This window comes from Bidens hawaiensis, unplaced genomic scaffold (assembly GCF_021521415.1).
Source record: "Bidens hawaiensis isolate Kalapana, Puna unplaced genomic scaffold, B.hawaiensis_p1.1 tig00057657_1, whole genome shotgun sequence".
NCBI classification, from domain to species: Eukaryota; Viridiplantae; Streptophyta; class Magnoliopsida; order Asterales; family Asteraceae; genus Bidens; species Bidens hawaiensis.
The window spans coordinates 1,197-16,837 of record NW_027500386.1 but is presented as its reverse complement, the minus strand read 5'-3'; the positions used below and the strand labels follow the sequence as shown (position 1 = coordinate 16,837).

General features: G+C 43.2%; 1 protein-coding gene across 1 annotated transcript; it reads right to left on the bottom strand.

Annotated features, from left to right (window-relative positions):
- Nucleotides 1-392: 392 nt before the first annotated feature.
- On the bottom strand, nucleotides 393-14,472 carry LOC143601938 (glutathione hydrolase 3-like). Its single transcript, XM_077079213.1, has 7 exons — nucleotides 14,320-14,472; nucleotides 13,803-14,155; nucleotides 11,117-11,635; nucleotides 10,715-10,950; nucleotides 10,172-10,436; nucleotides 9,821-9,958; nucleotides 393-659 (listed from the first exon to the last, which is right to left on the bottom strand). Exons 1-7 carry the CDS (start codon nucleotides 14,432-14,434, stop codon nucleotides 393-395), a joined length of 1,893 nt encoding a protein of 630 aa, XP_076935328.1. The 5' UTR covers nucleotides 14,435-14,472.
- Between the last annotated feature and the right edge of the window lie 1,169 nt (nucleotides 14,473-15,641).

The following is a 15,641-nucleotide window of genomic DNA, read 5'->3' as shown; positions in this document are numbered from 1 at the left end:
CAGAGAGAAAATGTTATAAGGGAAAATTAAATTTGGGGATTCACTGTTTATACCGTATAATTTTTTAATATTTTTTAAAAGTGATTGTGAGTGGAGGAAAGAGAAAAAATAATGATAAATGTACAAAAAGTATTATTTAATTAAACAGGAGAGAGAAAAAACAAGGATTTTTAGTGTAATTATATGATATATATGGATATAGGGTAGGGAATGGGTTGGGAATGCTCTAATACCATTTATAATTTTGTAGCATTGATGAACCTTATTTACATATGTTTATTTCATGTCTAATGAGCCTTCTGTATGGGACATAAGTAGTGTAACCCATTTAGCATCCCTACAACAATACAATACGATATACAAAAAGAAATATATTATATCTTAGTGAAAAATCAGTAAGCAGCAGGCTTGCCATCTTTCCTTGGATCACTTACAGCAGTAAGCAACCCTTTCAAAACATGTTTATGTTTATATGACAATCTTCTGTTTTTGAACCGGTTTTTCAATGTTTGAACGATAAGTTGACTAATCGCGCCCCCGGATTTTGCCTCCAATACATGGCCCCTTTCTTCCAAAAATTCCTTTCGGTCATCCGAAAGCTCGATATGATCACCATCAATCACAGTCCAGTTTTCATAGTATACCACATTGGGCATCAACTGCATAACACATGACAATAACAAAAACGAGAAAAATGAGACATTTAAAGTAAAAAAAGAGACACCCGGATTTGAGTCAATGAGTGGTGAACCGAAAATGTTAACGAGTTAATTACAATGTTTTCATAGTCAAAACAGGTTAGGCTACACATTTTGGTCATTAAATCGGCCGCCTTATTGATCAACTTACAACTAGACGAACTAGTTCCAAAATCAGATGACGTCATAAATAACTTAAAAATTAAAATTATGTCAATCTATAATTAGTTTAAAACAAAATACGGAACTAATTGACATTTTGTGTGGATTTACAATGTTAACAAACTAGAGCCTTGACTTTCTATATTAGTCAAGCGCCCGATGCTTGTAAGAAACAAACTATGATGTATGAAGTTGTAAATGAATAAGATTTTTGAAGAACAAAAAAAAAATATATATATATATATATATATATATATATATATTAAATAAAATAAAATCTAGTCCAACCACCCAATCTAATTTGCCGGTTCAATCAATCCAATCAGTCAAATACAGGCAGTTCAAATTGACTCAACTACATCGGTTATGTAGTTGGTCTGAAAACACTTATTAGTTATGATTAAAAAAAGTAGTATTAATATTATAATAACCCAAATATTTGAATTATGCGATTTAAGTGGTTATATATATGTGAAGAAACGCCAGTCGAACCCCGACAGATTACGAGTAACCTGAGGGTTAGATAGACGTTTCTCACGAGGGGTTAATTCCGGCAAGATGGTTCTTCCGATAATCTGCAAAACAGACACCGTGAGCTCGTCACTAAGAAAGGGGGGGGGTTCCTCCTTGTGACCACCCTCCGGCGTGAGAATCAGTCTATATTACTCTTTGAATATAAAAGTATATTATTAATACTAGAGCAGTTATCAGGTAAATTATACAAGATATTAGATGATGAAATGATATTACCATTTGATGTCTTTTATAGCCGAAGGTGGGTTTCCAAGGAGGTTTAGCCGGCCTACTACTCTGCCAACTGTGGCCTACGCACGTGCTCTGCTGGTAATTGGTGGATAGGTAGCGGCTGACAGTGACCAGGCGTGCTGTTCACTTTTCCTTTTCCACCAACTACAGGCTAGGCACGTGGTATGGCAGGAGTTGGTGAGCAGGCGGCGGCTATTGGTCACAGTGCTGTGGCGTGTTGTCTGCCATGCTGCTGTTAGTGAGCTGTCGTATCGTTGGTCAGATCTTTTGTCCATACCTCGTCAGGTATCACACAAAAGATCCTCCATTATTATACGGACTGGCTCATTTAGGCGGGAGTTTTCCCCCTCCCGCCTTTATGCGGGAATGTTCCCGGCTTTGCTCATTCCTTCTTCAGGTGACTACTGAATTATTATGAGTCTGAGCCTTATGCGTGTAGCCATGCTGCGCGGGTGGCCAGTCCCTAATGGCGGGTATCCGCACCTGCGGGAACAGGCGGATACTTGGAAACCATAGGGAGGCATTTCCTGCGAGACCAGCTTGCGTACCGCATGTGAGGTCGTCACAACTCTGAGCGTGGTGGGTCCTGCGGGTTTGGTAGGTCGCGGCGCAGACGTCCCTATGGTGAAGTCTGCGTGTTCAACTGCGCAGACGTCCGTTTAAGGAGTCTTGCGTGTTCAACTGCGCAGACGTCTCCTTTTAAGGGAGTCTTGCGGGTCCTAACCACCTCTGCTGGGACCTACCTCTTCAAGTCCCCCCAGTCCAATGTTCTTCTCATGAATTTTTAATAAAGTGAGGTGAACTTTTGGACTTAAGCAAGGGGTTTTTGAAAAGGGTTTAGTTTTATGGGTTTTCCGCGGGAAGTCTTACCCACGGGTTTCCCAATGTCACGCAGAATTTCCCAATTTTCTGCTTGATCTCTGGGATGATGCGGATAGGTCTGTAACCTCCCCGCAAGTCAGGAGCGTTTAGAACCTTTTGTGTAGATTCTCCATGAGGTCTTGGTGGTTTTGAACATAGTGATCAATCATGTTATAACCACCAATTCCATCCTGAAGTTTCAAACAATCTAGTTCTTGACGTTCCCGCTATGCGGGGATGTTAATCCCGTTTCTGCAAGCATGGCCCAGAAGATCCTTCTTGGTTTCAATTCCCATGGAGTGCTCGGTATGCGAAGGGTTTTGCCTTGACGCTGTACCCGCACTTCGTCTTATTAGTTACTTTACTCCCAAGGTATCCCTGGCGTTAAATCCCTGCAGGGCTAGGTGCGTGAAGGGTTTTGCCTTAACACTGTACCCGCACCTGACTTATGGTTGCCGAGGTGTTCCTGGCGTTTAATCCCCTGCGAGCGCTAGGTATGTGAAGGGTTTTGCCTTAACACTGTACCCGCGCCCGACTTACAATTGGGTGCCGAGGTATGACTTTTTACGGGTGTTAGGTATGTGGGGGGTTTTGCCTTAACACTGTTCCTGTGCCCGTTTTGTAGTTGGGTGGAATGCCAAGATTTTCTCGGCTTCACTTCCCTGCGGGTGCTAGGTATGTGAAGGGTTTTGCCTTAACACTGTACCCGCACCCGGCTTCATAATTGGGTCTTTCCGGTTTCCGTTCCCTGCGGGTGCTAGGTATGTGAAGGGTTTTGCCTTAACACTGTACCCGCACCCGGCTTCATAATTGGGTCTTTCCGGTTTCCGTTCCCTGCGGGTGCTAGGTATGTGAAGGGTTTTGCCTTAACACTGTACCCGCACCCGACTTCATAGTTGGGTATTCTTGGCCTCTGTTCCCCGCGGGTGCTAGGTATGTGAAGGGTTTTGCCTTAACACTGTACCCGCAGCCGTCTTACGGTCAACTGGATAGCCAGGGTAAGGGGTTTTTCCCGCTTACTTTTCGAATCTTTTTGAATTTTTGAAATTTGAAAAGTTGGTGAAAGGATAAGAACAGTCGTCGTGCGACGGTTTCTTCTGACTGTGTCAGGACGTGCTGGAAGTTATGGCGACGTGACATTATATGGTCATTCCAGACGCTTTTTACGGCGCGTGGGCGCGATTTTTCGGGCGCGTGGCCGCTAAATTAAATTCACTCGTCCTTTCAACAGCTGTTGCCAGCTTGCCTGGTGCCACATGTCACGGTTTCATTGCACCTTCAATTTCTCTCTCCTCCGCATTAAATTCATCGCATTAATTGCGATCCCTATATAAAGGGGAAGAGGGTCCTTTGTAATTCACATCTTCACTTCTTCTCTTCATCTCTAAGGCGATTTCTGGTGAATACTCTCTTATTTAGTTGAGCATTCCTCCGAAATCGTTTCTTCTTCCTCTGCAATATGTCTTCTCATGATGCTGAAGCTGTAGCCGACGATAGGAGTACTGCTGGCGAGTGCCAGTGTGCTCTACCTATCGATCTGTACCAGTATGTCGTCAGGAAATTAATGCTTGAGTCTCTTGAGCCTGAGTTTCCTGAACCCCAGCAGACTGTGTATGATGCCCCCAGTGGCAAGATCGGGGTATATGCTGCATTCTTTGTTTATGGGAACCTTAGGTTCCCATTGACAAAGTTTGTGTACCGTGTCCTGGAGAGGCACGGTGTGCACCTGACCGAGGTGCATCCGATGGCGATTGCCAAGATTCGGCACTTCGAGTGGGTGTGCCGAATTCTGGGCATTGAGCCCTATGTGGACCGCCTGATGACCTTCTATACTTGGAGGTGCATCCAGGGGTGGTACACCCTGACAACCCGGATCAAGGGTTTGAAGATTTGCGCGACCGAGCGCAGTCTCCGATCGTGGAAGCGGGAGTTCTTCTACATTTCTGCCCGTGCCATCCCCATTGCCATGAAGTTTAAAAATGGCCAAGCGATTCCGAGCCTTCACGCCACCAACTACCAAGAGGCGGAATGGTTTTCGAAGATATCCCGGGTCCAATCTCCGGTTTACCGGTTTCCGGAGTCCGGGATGGTGATGTTGGGGATGAGCCGGGTATGGAAGTAGGCGTCTCGGTTTCCCATCCTTTTCGAATACGGTTTGAACTCTATTCCTTATGGTATGTCTTGTCTTTCTTGCTGATATGAGTTTGTCTTCTAACTGTTTCTTTTCTTTCAGAGGGGAACGATTTGGAGTCGCTCCTGTACCCGCGGGAAGCTGACGGTCCCGTGCGGGAGGGTACTCGTGCTCTAGACGAGAACGAGTTGCCCATCCTGGAACAAACGGCGGATCGGTTTGTGGAGGTCTATCCGCTGGGCCACGAGATCCTAAGCCACCGGCGGCCAGGTAAGGCGATACTCTATCCTCAACCCCTCAATGCTGTACCCGCTGCTGGAATCCCTGACATCCTGTCTTCTTCTGAGGAATCCGCAGATGGTCCTCCGTTGGTGCGGAAGAAGAGGGCTGCCGGCGGGAAAGGGAAGGAGAAGGTGGCCTCCACAGCTGATCCGGTGCTTCTATCTGACACCGAGTCAGATAGTGAAGAGGTGGCGGGGAACCCCGGTGGTGAGAAGACCACTGCTCCGGAGGCTACGACTGTTACCTCCGGAGAACCAACGACGACGACGGTAACCGGCATTAAGAGACCGGCTCCATCGGGCTCGTCCCCGCCCGTCCGTACGTTCAGGCTCAAGAAAACCCGTAAGTACAAACATCCTTATCTTTGTAGATTTATCACTTTATAAATTTATTGAAACACTTATCTTCTTGTGTAGGCGTGGATGTTGACGCATTCCAGGGTGGAGCGCAGAGGAGTACCCCTCAGCCGATGACGGTAGGCTCGGTCAGCCTACCTGAGGCGACGACCCAGGCGCCTGCGCCTGCTTCCGCTGGATCAGTTGCTCACTCCCTTGAGCCGACTGTTCCAGCTGAGATGACGTCACCCGCCGGTGGTAAGTGCGATTTTTACAGCATCTTTCACCGAGCCGGCGGTTACGATTGCTGCGGATTCTGCGGCGGCGACCACGGCGGCCGCTACTATGCCTCCGCCACCGGCAACGACGGCCGGCCCATCAGGTACGCGCAGGGCTTCTCGCCAATCTTTGTCACCTTCCCATCTGCCCGACCTTTTGGATGGATTTCCCTTAGGTTCAGGCGATGGGTTCGGTGGCTATCGGCATGTGATCGACCCTACAGGTGCGTAGGGTTCTTTTGGCCTTTATATTTTTCTTCATCTTTTCCTAACTGCTTTGTTTTTTGTTTGCAGTGTCGGATTCCAATGAAGTGTATGTTCCGCGATGGAACATCCGCCGAGGAACAACCCTTTGTACCCCTGTGGAGTGCGTGGAATGGGCTCGCCACGCTGCTCCCCATGGTGCGTTGGGGGAAGCCATGGGTAGCTACCAGGAGGGTAGGCTAACCAATGAGCTTCGGGTTCTCCAGGCCCGGATGCAGCCGCGCGTCGAGCTGCTTTGTCGTGAAAACGACAAGTTGAAAGCAGCTCGCGCCAAGGAAGTATCTCAAGCGCGGGCTCTTCGGGAGGAGAACCAACAGTTGGCCGCAGCTGCTGCGGAGAAGGAGAAGGCCTTCAAGGCCCTCGAGGTTGAGGTTCAAGCGCGACTCGAGGCCCGCTCCAAGGCTGCCCAAGCTGTTAACGAACAGCTTCGGCTGGCTAAGGAGACTGCGAGGAACGCAACCGAGAGGGCCACCAAGGCTGAAGCCGTTGCTGAGCCTTTACGCGTGGAGAACGAGGAGCTCAAGGCCAAATTAGAGGCTCTCCAGCGTGCTCATGATGCCTTGGCGATGGAAGATGCCAAGAAGCTCCAAGAGATCCTGGACCAGAGGGGCTTGCTTGACCACACCGAGCGGAAGCTTAAGGGCGTTGAAGAGGCTGCTGCAAAGGAAGTGCTACTTGCCAACCTTAACAAAAGCGAAGCCGAACGCGCCCGCACCCAAGCTCAAGCCGCCCTCCAAGAAGCTCTGGTTGCCAAGGAATGGCTTCTTCGAGAAGCGTTGTCTCAGGTATGTTTAGCTTTTCGTCTTCACGCTTTTCTTTGTACATAGAAAAGGTGTTTGACACTTGTATTTTCTTTGTAGGTTGTGCATCGGGTCTTCTCAGAGACTACTTACGATGATGCCATGAGCGCAGCCCTCAACGCTTCTCATGAGGATGGGGAAAAGGCCGGCTTCCTGCTTGGTCTAGGGTTCGTTGAGAAAGGCGTCCCGCCTTCCAACTTCCCTTTGTTCGATGTGGACACCGAAGCTGCATATGACCAAGCGGTGAACCAATATGCCGCCTTCCCGCATCCGGTGGTGGAGAAGGTGAAGGAAGTCGCTGCTGCTGATGATGGACTTGCTATCCTCAAGGCTTTCTTTGAACCGCCACGCTCTACTGATGGGGCGGGTCCAAGTGGAAGTGGTCCTGAAGCTTGATTCTGAAGATCCCTTCCCGCTGCTAGGATAGACTAGATTTTGTTTTGTAGGCGGGTAGTTACCCGGCCATTCTTGTAATATATCTTTTGTGAAATACAAATCTTTTTGTGGATAAGACTGTTATTTCCTTTGGGTTCATTGCTTTATAAACCTTATATGACTTGCATACTTAGTTTAAATTAGCGATTTCCCAAGTGTTTAGAATAAGTTAACCTTGAATGTGGTTGACAGTAGGTTGAAGTTTTGCTCCCCCCTTTGTGAGTGTGCGGATAGGACCGGCACTTGCACTTGGTAGGATGGCTAAACTTTACCTATGTCTGACCTGCGCGTAGGTTTTTCCTTATCCTTTCATAATGACTTTTAACCGTTCGACGCGCGGTTGTTAATGAGTTAGTGTTCAGCTTCCGCTACCAGGATTCATGCGGGTATACCGGCACTTTCACATAGTGGGATGGCTGAACTCTTCCCCTTTAACTGTCCTGCATGAAGGTCTTGTCATTTTCTGGGTTTATGCGGGTTTTGCCGCCTTCCACACGCAACGATTCTTCACTTGATGCGGTGAATACCGGCATTAGTGTTCGAATCGACCGTTCAACGCGCGGTTGTTAATAGGTTAGTGTTCAGCTTCCTCTATCAGGATTCATGCGGATATACCGGCACTTTCACATAGTGGGATGGCTGAACCTTTCCCCTTTAACTGACCTGCGTGAAGGTTTGATGCTTTTGGGTTTGTGCGGGTTTTGCCGCCTTCCCCACGCAATGACTCTTGATGCGATGACTACCGGCATTAGTGTTCGAATCGACCGTTCAACGCGTGGTTGTTAATAGGTTAGTGTTCAGCTTCCTCTACCAGGATTCATGCGGATATACCGGCACTTTCACATAGTGGGATGGCTGAACCTTTCCCCTTTAACTGACCTGCGTGAAGGTTTGATGCTTTTGGGTTTGTGCGGGTTTTGCCGCCTTCCATGCGCAACGATTCTTCACTTGATGCGGCGGATACCGGCATCTCCATGTGCAAAGTTCATAAAATATAAATGCAAAATCATCAGCTTCAATTTGAAGGAGAATCGTTTCCATTAGAAGTGGCTCTAGGCCTTCTTTACAAATTTGGAATTGATCTACATACAAACTGTGTAATTGAGCTCCCATTAGGCGTGGCTTGAATGGGAGCACCATCGAGCCGACATGTATCTTGTTCGGGATCTCGTTGTTTACGCAGTATGTAGTCTCCGTTGAAGCTGCGATTTTTATTCGTGCGTTTCCCCAGCTGGGGTTCACGCATCAGCCTGCTCGACGCTCACTTCGCCACAAGGTGCGCGAGTGTCCCATCCTTGACAAATGCTTCGACCAAGTCCTTTACGTCTAAGCATTCTTCAGTGTTGTGGCCTTTGGTTTTGTGAAAATCACAATACTTTCTCCGATCCGCGTTGTGGCGATGCCGGATAAACGGAGCCTTTGGCCACGGGAGCTCCTCCGTGGCGAATATCTCGGTCACACTCTTTGTGAGTGGCGTCCACCTGGAGTTCTTCTCCGGTTTCACGTTATCTCTTCCGCCCAACCGATGTTGGAAACCGGACGGGGTGTCAAAGTTTACCCTTGACTGCCAAATGCCCAGCTTCCGCTTTTTGTTTAATCGGGCGGTAAGGACGTTGTTTTCCCTCGTCTTCTGGGTGTAGAGGTTCGTGCTCTGTGGAAGATCTCTACCCAGTTGCCTCTCGGTTTCCGCAAAGCGTTTAGCTGCGGTCATGATGGCATCCCACGTGGATGGCATGCCATCTTTGCCTGTCAGGGTGCGGATGAGTTCCGGGTCGTTTGCGCCCTGGATGAAAGCGGCGCGAACGAGATCTTCGCTAACGTTGCCCAGGCTTAGCTTCTTCGAGTTGAAGCGAGTGATGAAGTCAGGCAAAGATTCTTCCTCCTCTCGGACGCACTTGAGGATTGTCCACTGCTCCTCAGTGTACTTTCTTTGCTGACTAAAGTGCTGGCTGAACTTCTGTTGGAAGTCTGCCCAATCGTAGATGTGGTGGACCGGCAGACGGTCGAACCACGCTCTAGCTGCCCCGACCAGCGTCATTTGGAACATATAACACCACGTGGGTTCCGTCCAGTTACTGACGGTCGCCCCCAGCGATGAATCTGTTCAAGTGATCGTCAGGGTCAGAAATACCATCGTACGTGCCTATGTTGGACATTTGTTTGGCACTTCTTGGGGCGATTGCTTCCGCAATGTCCCTTGCGAATTTGGACGTTCCCGCCCTTGCCGCAGTTGGCGTGAATGTTTTGGAGAAGTCCCGTGGGCTGTTGCCCACGTTTATTGGACTGAATGCTTCTCCAAAACGCCTTCTCGGTTGGGAATCCGTTTCTTTACGCTTCCCTTTCGCCCTATGACGAGGGTTCGCGTCTTCCTCGGATTCCTCCGAATCATCGTCGTATTCGAATTCTTCCACTTGTTGGAGTGAACGTAAACGTTCATCCAACTCAGCTTGGAACTCTTTTTGACGTGCTTCGGCCCACGCTTTAACTTCATCGAGTGTTTGGCAGGGGAGCCTCGTCTGTTGATTTTCTAACTGGGTATCGGTGAATCCCAGTGTCTGATTATTTACTTCACTTGCCCCGGCTTGGGTAGCTGGGGTAGTGTTCGTAAAGTTTGTGTACTCGGTATTCCCCCTTATAGCTGGGGTCATAATTACCGGAGTCTTGGTTACTCGGTTTTGGGACCGGAGTATCCTTAACCATCTTTCCAGAAATTTGTTACCCTTTAGGCTAAATCTCTTTTTATTTGACCCGTTTGAAATAATACAAGAACCTGAATCAACTCGTTCACATATGAAATGGGTTGAAATACCTTGTGGTAGACTCTTGGAGACTGAACAGCCTCTAAAGGTTCCATTCCTAGAACAAAATGGTTAAGGAAGACTTGTATAACTGCTGGAATTATGTACATCCCACCACTCCCTCCAATCACCCCAGCCAATTGACCATCCTGCGAAAAAAGTCAACAAAAGTCAAACTTTGACTTTTCCAGAGTCAACATAACACATCTTACGCTAAAAAAATTAACAACTTTTCCTTTATTTACCACCAAATGTTTCATAATTTTTAATGTTCATAAATCTTTTCTAGATATGAGATAACATCAAATCCATAGAACAATTAAGTTTATAAAGTTTCTTGGCTGACTATGAAAGTCAAATACCTTGACTACAATGATTGGAGTCATGCAAGATAACGGTCTCTTGTTCGGTTCAATAAAGTTTCTCGGGGAAGGCGGAAGGCTGTCGGGTGATATTTCTGTAGGAACCGAGAAATCTGCCATTTCATTATTTAGCAAAATTCCTGTCGTCGGAGACACCATGCCGCCACCAAACGGGTAGTTCACGGTGGTTGTCATCGATATGGCATTTCGGTCCGCATCAACTATGCAAAAATGGCTTGTGCCATGGTCTTGGACCTGACTCCACCTAATAAGCATAATTATAGTTTTTTTAAAAGTGGCTCGTTTATTAGTGGTTGGACCAAATTTAAGAACCAAACGATGACTTCTTAAATAATAATATAAAAAATAAAACTGTATATATAATACAAAACAAAATATTAACATGCTTTATTTTTGGTGTGAATTAGTAATTTTAATATAATATTGAGACTTAAATAAATAAAATAAAATATAGAGTTGCGAGTAATAAATGACTCATAAAATGAGATTTTAAAGGAAACAAAAATAGAAAATAAATGTTACCCAGGGATATAATATTCGGACGGAAAAGTGGTGTTGTCGAAAATTCGGGATCGAATTTTCTCCGCGAACGAAGTGGAAAGCATTTCCGACTCGGTCTTGCTTATATCGACAAAATCCGGGTCACCCAAGTTCATCCTAAGAGCAAACATATGTTTTAACGCTTCCACAAATCGGTGCAAGCCTAACATTCCTTTCGCCTCATTTGTGTTCTCGTACCCGTTCAAGATATTCAATACCTATGTTTGTGTTTTACAGTCATAAGTAAAGAAACTTTAGTTTTTAAAGACGTGTGAACGCAGTACTGAATTATTGGTAATTCAGTATTGTGTTCATCCCAGATAAGATGTCCAGTTTTGCCCACTGGGCCTCTTATCTGTACACTTTGACAAAATAAAAGCTTACCAAAGCTAGCCCCAGTGTACCACTTGACGGTGCTGGCATCCCCAAAATAGTGAACCCCATTGTGTTCACTTCAAGTGCATCCGTAACTTTCACCTCATAATTCCTTAGATCATCCATTGTCAAGATCCCACCACGGGCTCGGACATCCCTAACCAAGTTCTCCCCTATGGGCCCATTATAAAAAACATCGGGACCACCTTCCGCTATAGTTTCTAAACTCAAACCGAGCTGATTGTTGTAGCACGTGTCACCCGCCTGTAAAAGTTGGCCATTTGAAGCATACACCTTTTGTAGGCTCGGATCTTTTTTTATTGTATCAGCATTACTCGAGATTGAATTGGCAAGATATGGGGCGACTATAAACCCGTCTTTGGCTAGACGGATAGCAGGTTGGAACAATGTTTTCCATGGTAGTCGTCCGTGTTCTAGCCATGCTTTGTGTAGACCGGCTATCTCACTTGGAACACCAACCGCGAGTGCTCCAGTGTACTTGTTGTCAAGGTTGTTTTGATACATGTTCTGTTTTATTAATAGTAACCGATTAATAGTAGTAATAATAATGATAATAAGGCAAACTGGATTTTACTAATCTCACCTTTTTGCAGTTGGTCGATAATAATCCCATATTTTTAAATAGCTGCCGCTAGTCCCACATTTCATACTAATTGTTTTCGTTGGCCTCCGTTAAAAAAAACTTAACTCTGTTAAGTATTTTTCAAATTTCAAACTGATGTTTTAAGGCTTTGATCGGAATAAGCATACGAGTCGATTGATGTAAAACTTATCTCGAAATTGTGCTCCAAATGACGAAAAGGTGCTTTAATTCGGGTGTTTAAACTTCCAATTAACAAAAATTAAGCCGTTTGGAGCACCGTTTTGAGGTAAGTTTTACATCAACTGATTTGTATCATCTTCTGATCAAAAGTCCTACAACACTAGTTTGAAATTCAGAAAAACTTAACGGAATTAAGTTTTTTTTAACGGAGATCCAATAAAAACAACTAACGTGAAAGGTAGGACCCACGATAACTATTTTGTGAGGTGAGATTATTAACAACAACAGTATGAGTTGGATATAACATATTAAAATGTATTCATATTGCAATTCCACGGGTCAAATCAGTTTTAGAAACCGAGTCTTGCCATAAATAATAAAGGGTTCAAGGTTAGGTCAATGAGTTTTCTCACTTATGATAGATCAGTCCGTCGTTTTTTCAAATACCTTCTTAAAGAACTTAAATTTTCAACATATGCAACCGGACCGGGTCAGGTTATAAGAAAACTGATTAAAAAGGAGACAGTGTTTCAGTCGTGTAAGCAACATTTAGGGTCCCACTGTTTGCTTATTTTAATTATAAATATTAAATTAAATATGATTATAAGTTACATATTTTATGTGGTGAATCTATAATCTATATATATATATAAAAGTTATCCAATTAGGTACTAGATACTTTTCTGATCCATTTTTTTGTCTTATTAAAATGGTATCCGAAAACAGGTTGCCACTTTAAAAGGATTCGTATGAGTTGAATTCTTGTGATTATACTAATAATAATTTATTTGTGCATAGCTGGTAAAACAATATTAAAATGGGTTGGAGATCATATGATTGATTATATTAATATTTTAATCATTACAAGTATTTTTATTAAATAAAAAAAAAATTTGTCAATAATCCCCAATCCAACTGGTTAAAACGAGACACCCAAAAAGTTCATATTATAAAGGGAGAGGTTTTTAGGTCAACTCTCACATGTGGTAGAAAACTAGAGGTTTTCACGTTAAGCAGAGGTTTTCTCATCTATGATGAGTTTTTTTCTGAAAATGAAATGGAGATGATCGTATGAACCTAATAACCCGCCAGTTATACAAATGGTTGATAAAAAAAAAGCTTACACCATCATCTCAAATGCAGTTAATTAAGTGGTTCATAAGCATTGAATGACATGTTTGTGAGGAGTTAGTGGAAACTTTCCAATATCTCCAATGAAAAAGGATGGATGAGGACATGAGGTTGGGGCCATGTATTTATTTTCTTGTGATGATTTTAGGTGTAGTGGGTTTTTTGCCTGCATAATGATTTGTGTCACACATTTACTTAAAGTTCCAAATCATTGCAAAATATAGCATATAGGTAGAATACTAAAAATAATAATGCTTTAATTTTAGAAATATTAATCTATACTACTTTTTATTGGGAAGCAAGCATAGAGCTCATTCCCCTACACAACCACTGAGGCATTATAAGACCTTATATAAGCATGGGTGTTTTATAATAACGTCATATTTGGCTTTAAGTGCTAATAATTGAAAATGAATTAAAGCGCACTAACCATTACACTTGTTATGGCTAAAAAGGACGATATTGTGATGATGTAGAGAAAATGACACTTAAGGAGCATTAAGTCATTACCTATTACGTATGATGTTAAATAATAGTTTACACTTTACTAACAAGGTATTTTAGTAACTTAATTAAAATTTTATAATCAGATTTATTAAAAAAATAGTTTGTTTATTTAAAGTATATATAAAAACTGATGCTGACATGGAAATTATAAAGTTACGTACGAAAGAATATAATATGAATATTATTTTGAAGAATGAGTTGAAATCCGATTTAATAAACATGCAGCCGATTTAAAAACGTGCAAGATTTTCAAAACGTTAGAAAAGAATTAACCTTTGAAGCAGCCGCAGGAGCGGTTTCCCTAAAATCAAACGCTTGTGTTCGTGATGTATCCGCTGACCGGACCACCATGAACCCTCCACCACCAATACCACTAGCCATCGGATTCACAACGCCCTCACACAACGCAACCGAAACAGCCGCATCCACCGCATGACCACCGGCCCTAAGAACCGACACACCAATCTCCGAACACCGAGCATCATCGGCCGCAACCACGGCTTCCCATGATTCGACTGCATCGCCCGATTGTACCTTATTAATTAATATACGTGACTTCCATGCATCACCTACTTGTACCCTCAAACTCAATGGACTTGAGTGGTCTCCTATTATAACAAATATCACTGAAAACAATGATTTTACAACTTGTTAAAACACATAAACCAATGTTTAAGTGAATCAACTTAATAATAATAATAATAATAATAATAATAATAATAATAATAATAATAATAATAATAATAATAATAATAATAATAATAAACTTGTTAACAGATTCAAAACTTACAAATTATTGTTGTGAGTGAAATAAAGAACCAGATGGCAACTTTCCATGTTTTCTTGTTGGTTTTGTGTTCTTCACCAGATTTTAAAAATGGAGTTTGCATATTCTGTTCACCCATCTTTCTGTATCTTATAACACACACAGTTGCAAGATATTCATTGGCGTAGTTGAAACCAAGGGTTCATTTATACCCAATGGTGAGTTGGCTCTTTCGCTAACGTAGTAACATGATACCCCATGTGGGTCCTACTTTGAAGATTCTTCTTAATTAAAAAATAAGATTAACTTTTCAAAAGTTGTGTGTAGAATTTTAGGGACAAACGATAAAGTTGATTTAGTATACAAAATTTAAAACTGATACACCAGAATTCTGTATCTAGACACCATATGACATGTCTAACATATGCTTACACGTGTTTAGATGGTGTCTGATCAATACTAATACAACTTGTATAGACATATACTGTTGAAAGTTTTGGGTATATGTGTATGAATAAATGTCTTAAAAATAAAAGTGGTAAAACTTGTCTCACATAGAGTTGGGAACAAAATGAAGAGTGGTTTAAAATGTATAGCCTTTACTTCTCATTTGAAGCTTTGTGATATGTTTTACTACAAATCCTACCCACATGTAGAGCGGTAGAGCAGTGCAAAATTGGGCATTATGGACGAATGCAGCTTTGAAAACCCGGGCCTGCGTGAGACAATTTTTTCCATTTATTTTTGAGAATTTCATAACTGAACTATTGGCCAGTTATTATTTTCGGTTTTAACTAATACACTAATTACCATTATTCATAATTATTATGCACTAATGATCATTATTCAGCCAAAATTCAGTTATGACTTTCTGGCTATAAAACCTATCCAAATGCTTCAGCCAAAGACAACAAAAAAATACACAACACTCTCTAATTCTTTGCAGCATTACTTCGTTTTCATTTCAGGCAAGTCGTCAAGTCCGGCAGCACACTGCGACTGCTTTCGAACCGGCGTACCCTGGAAACAGACTGCAAATCTGTTTAAGAAAAACGTGTTAAACACAAGCCCGGTTCACCATTATCGTTTATTATTTCAATTTTCTTGTTTCAGGTTCTAATACATGATTACCAACAAACTTAAACAGACTATTAATTGCTCATGTATTTTCATTTCAGAATGGAATCCCAACCCATGAGCACCATAGTTTCCGCGATCGTCACTTCTGTTGTTCCGGTCACAACCGGTTTGGTTGCATCACTGCCTAATGCAGTTACGTCTCATGCTGAGAAACCAGAAAAATTCACCGGTGTGAATTTCAAACAGTGGCAGCAAAAGATGTTCTT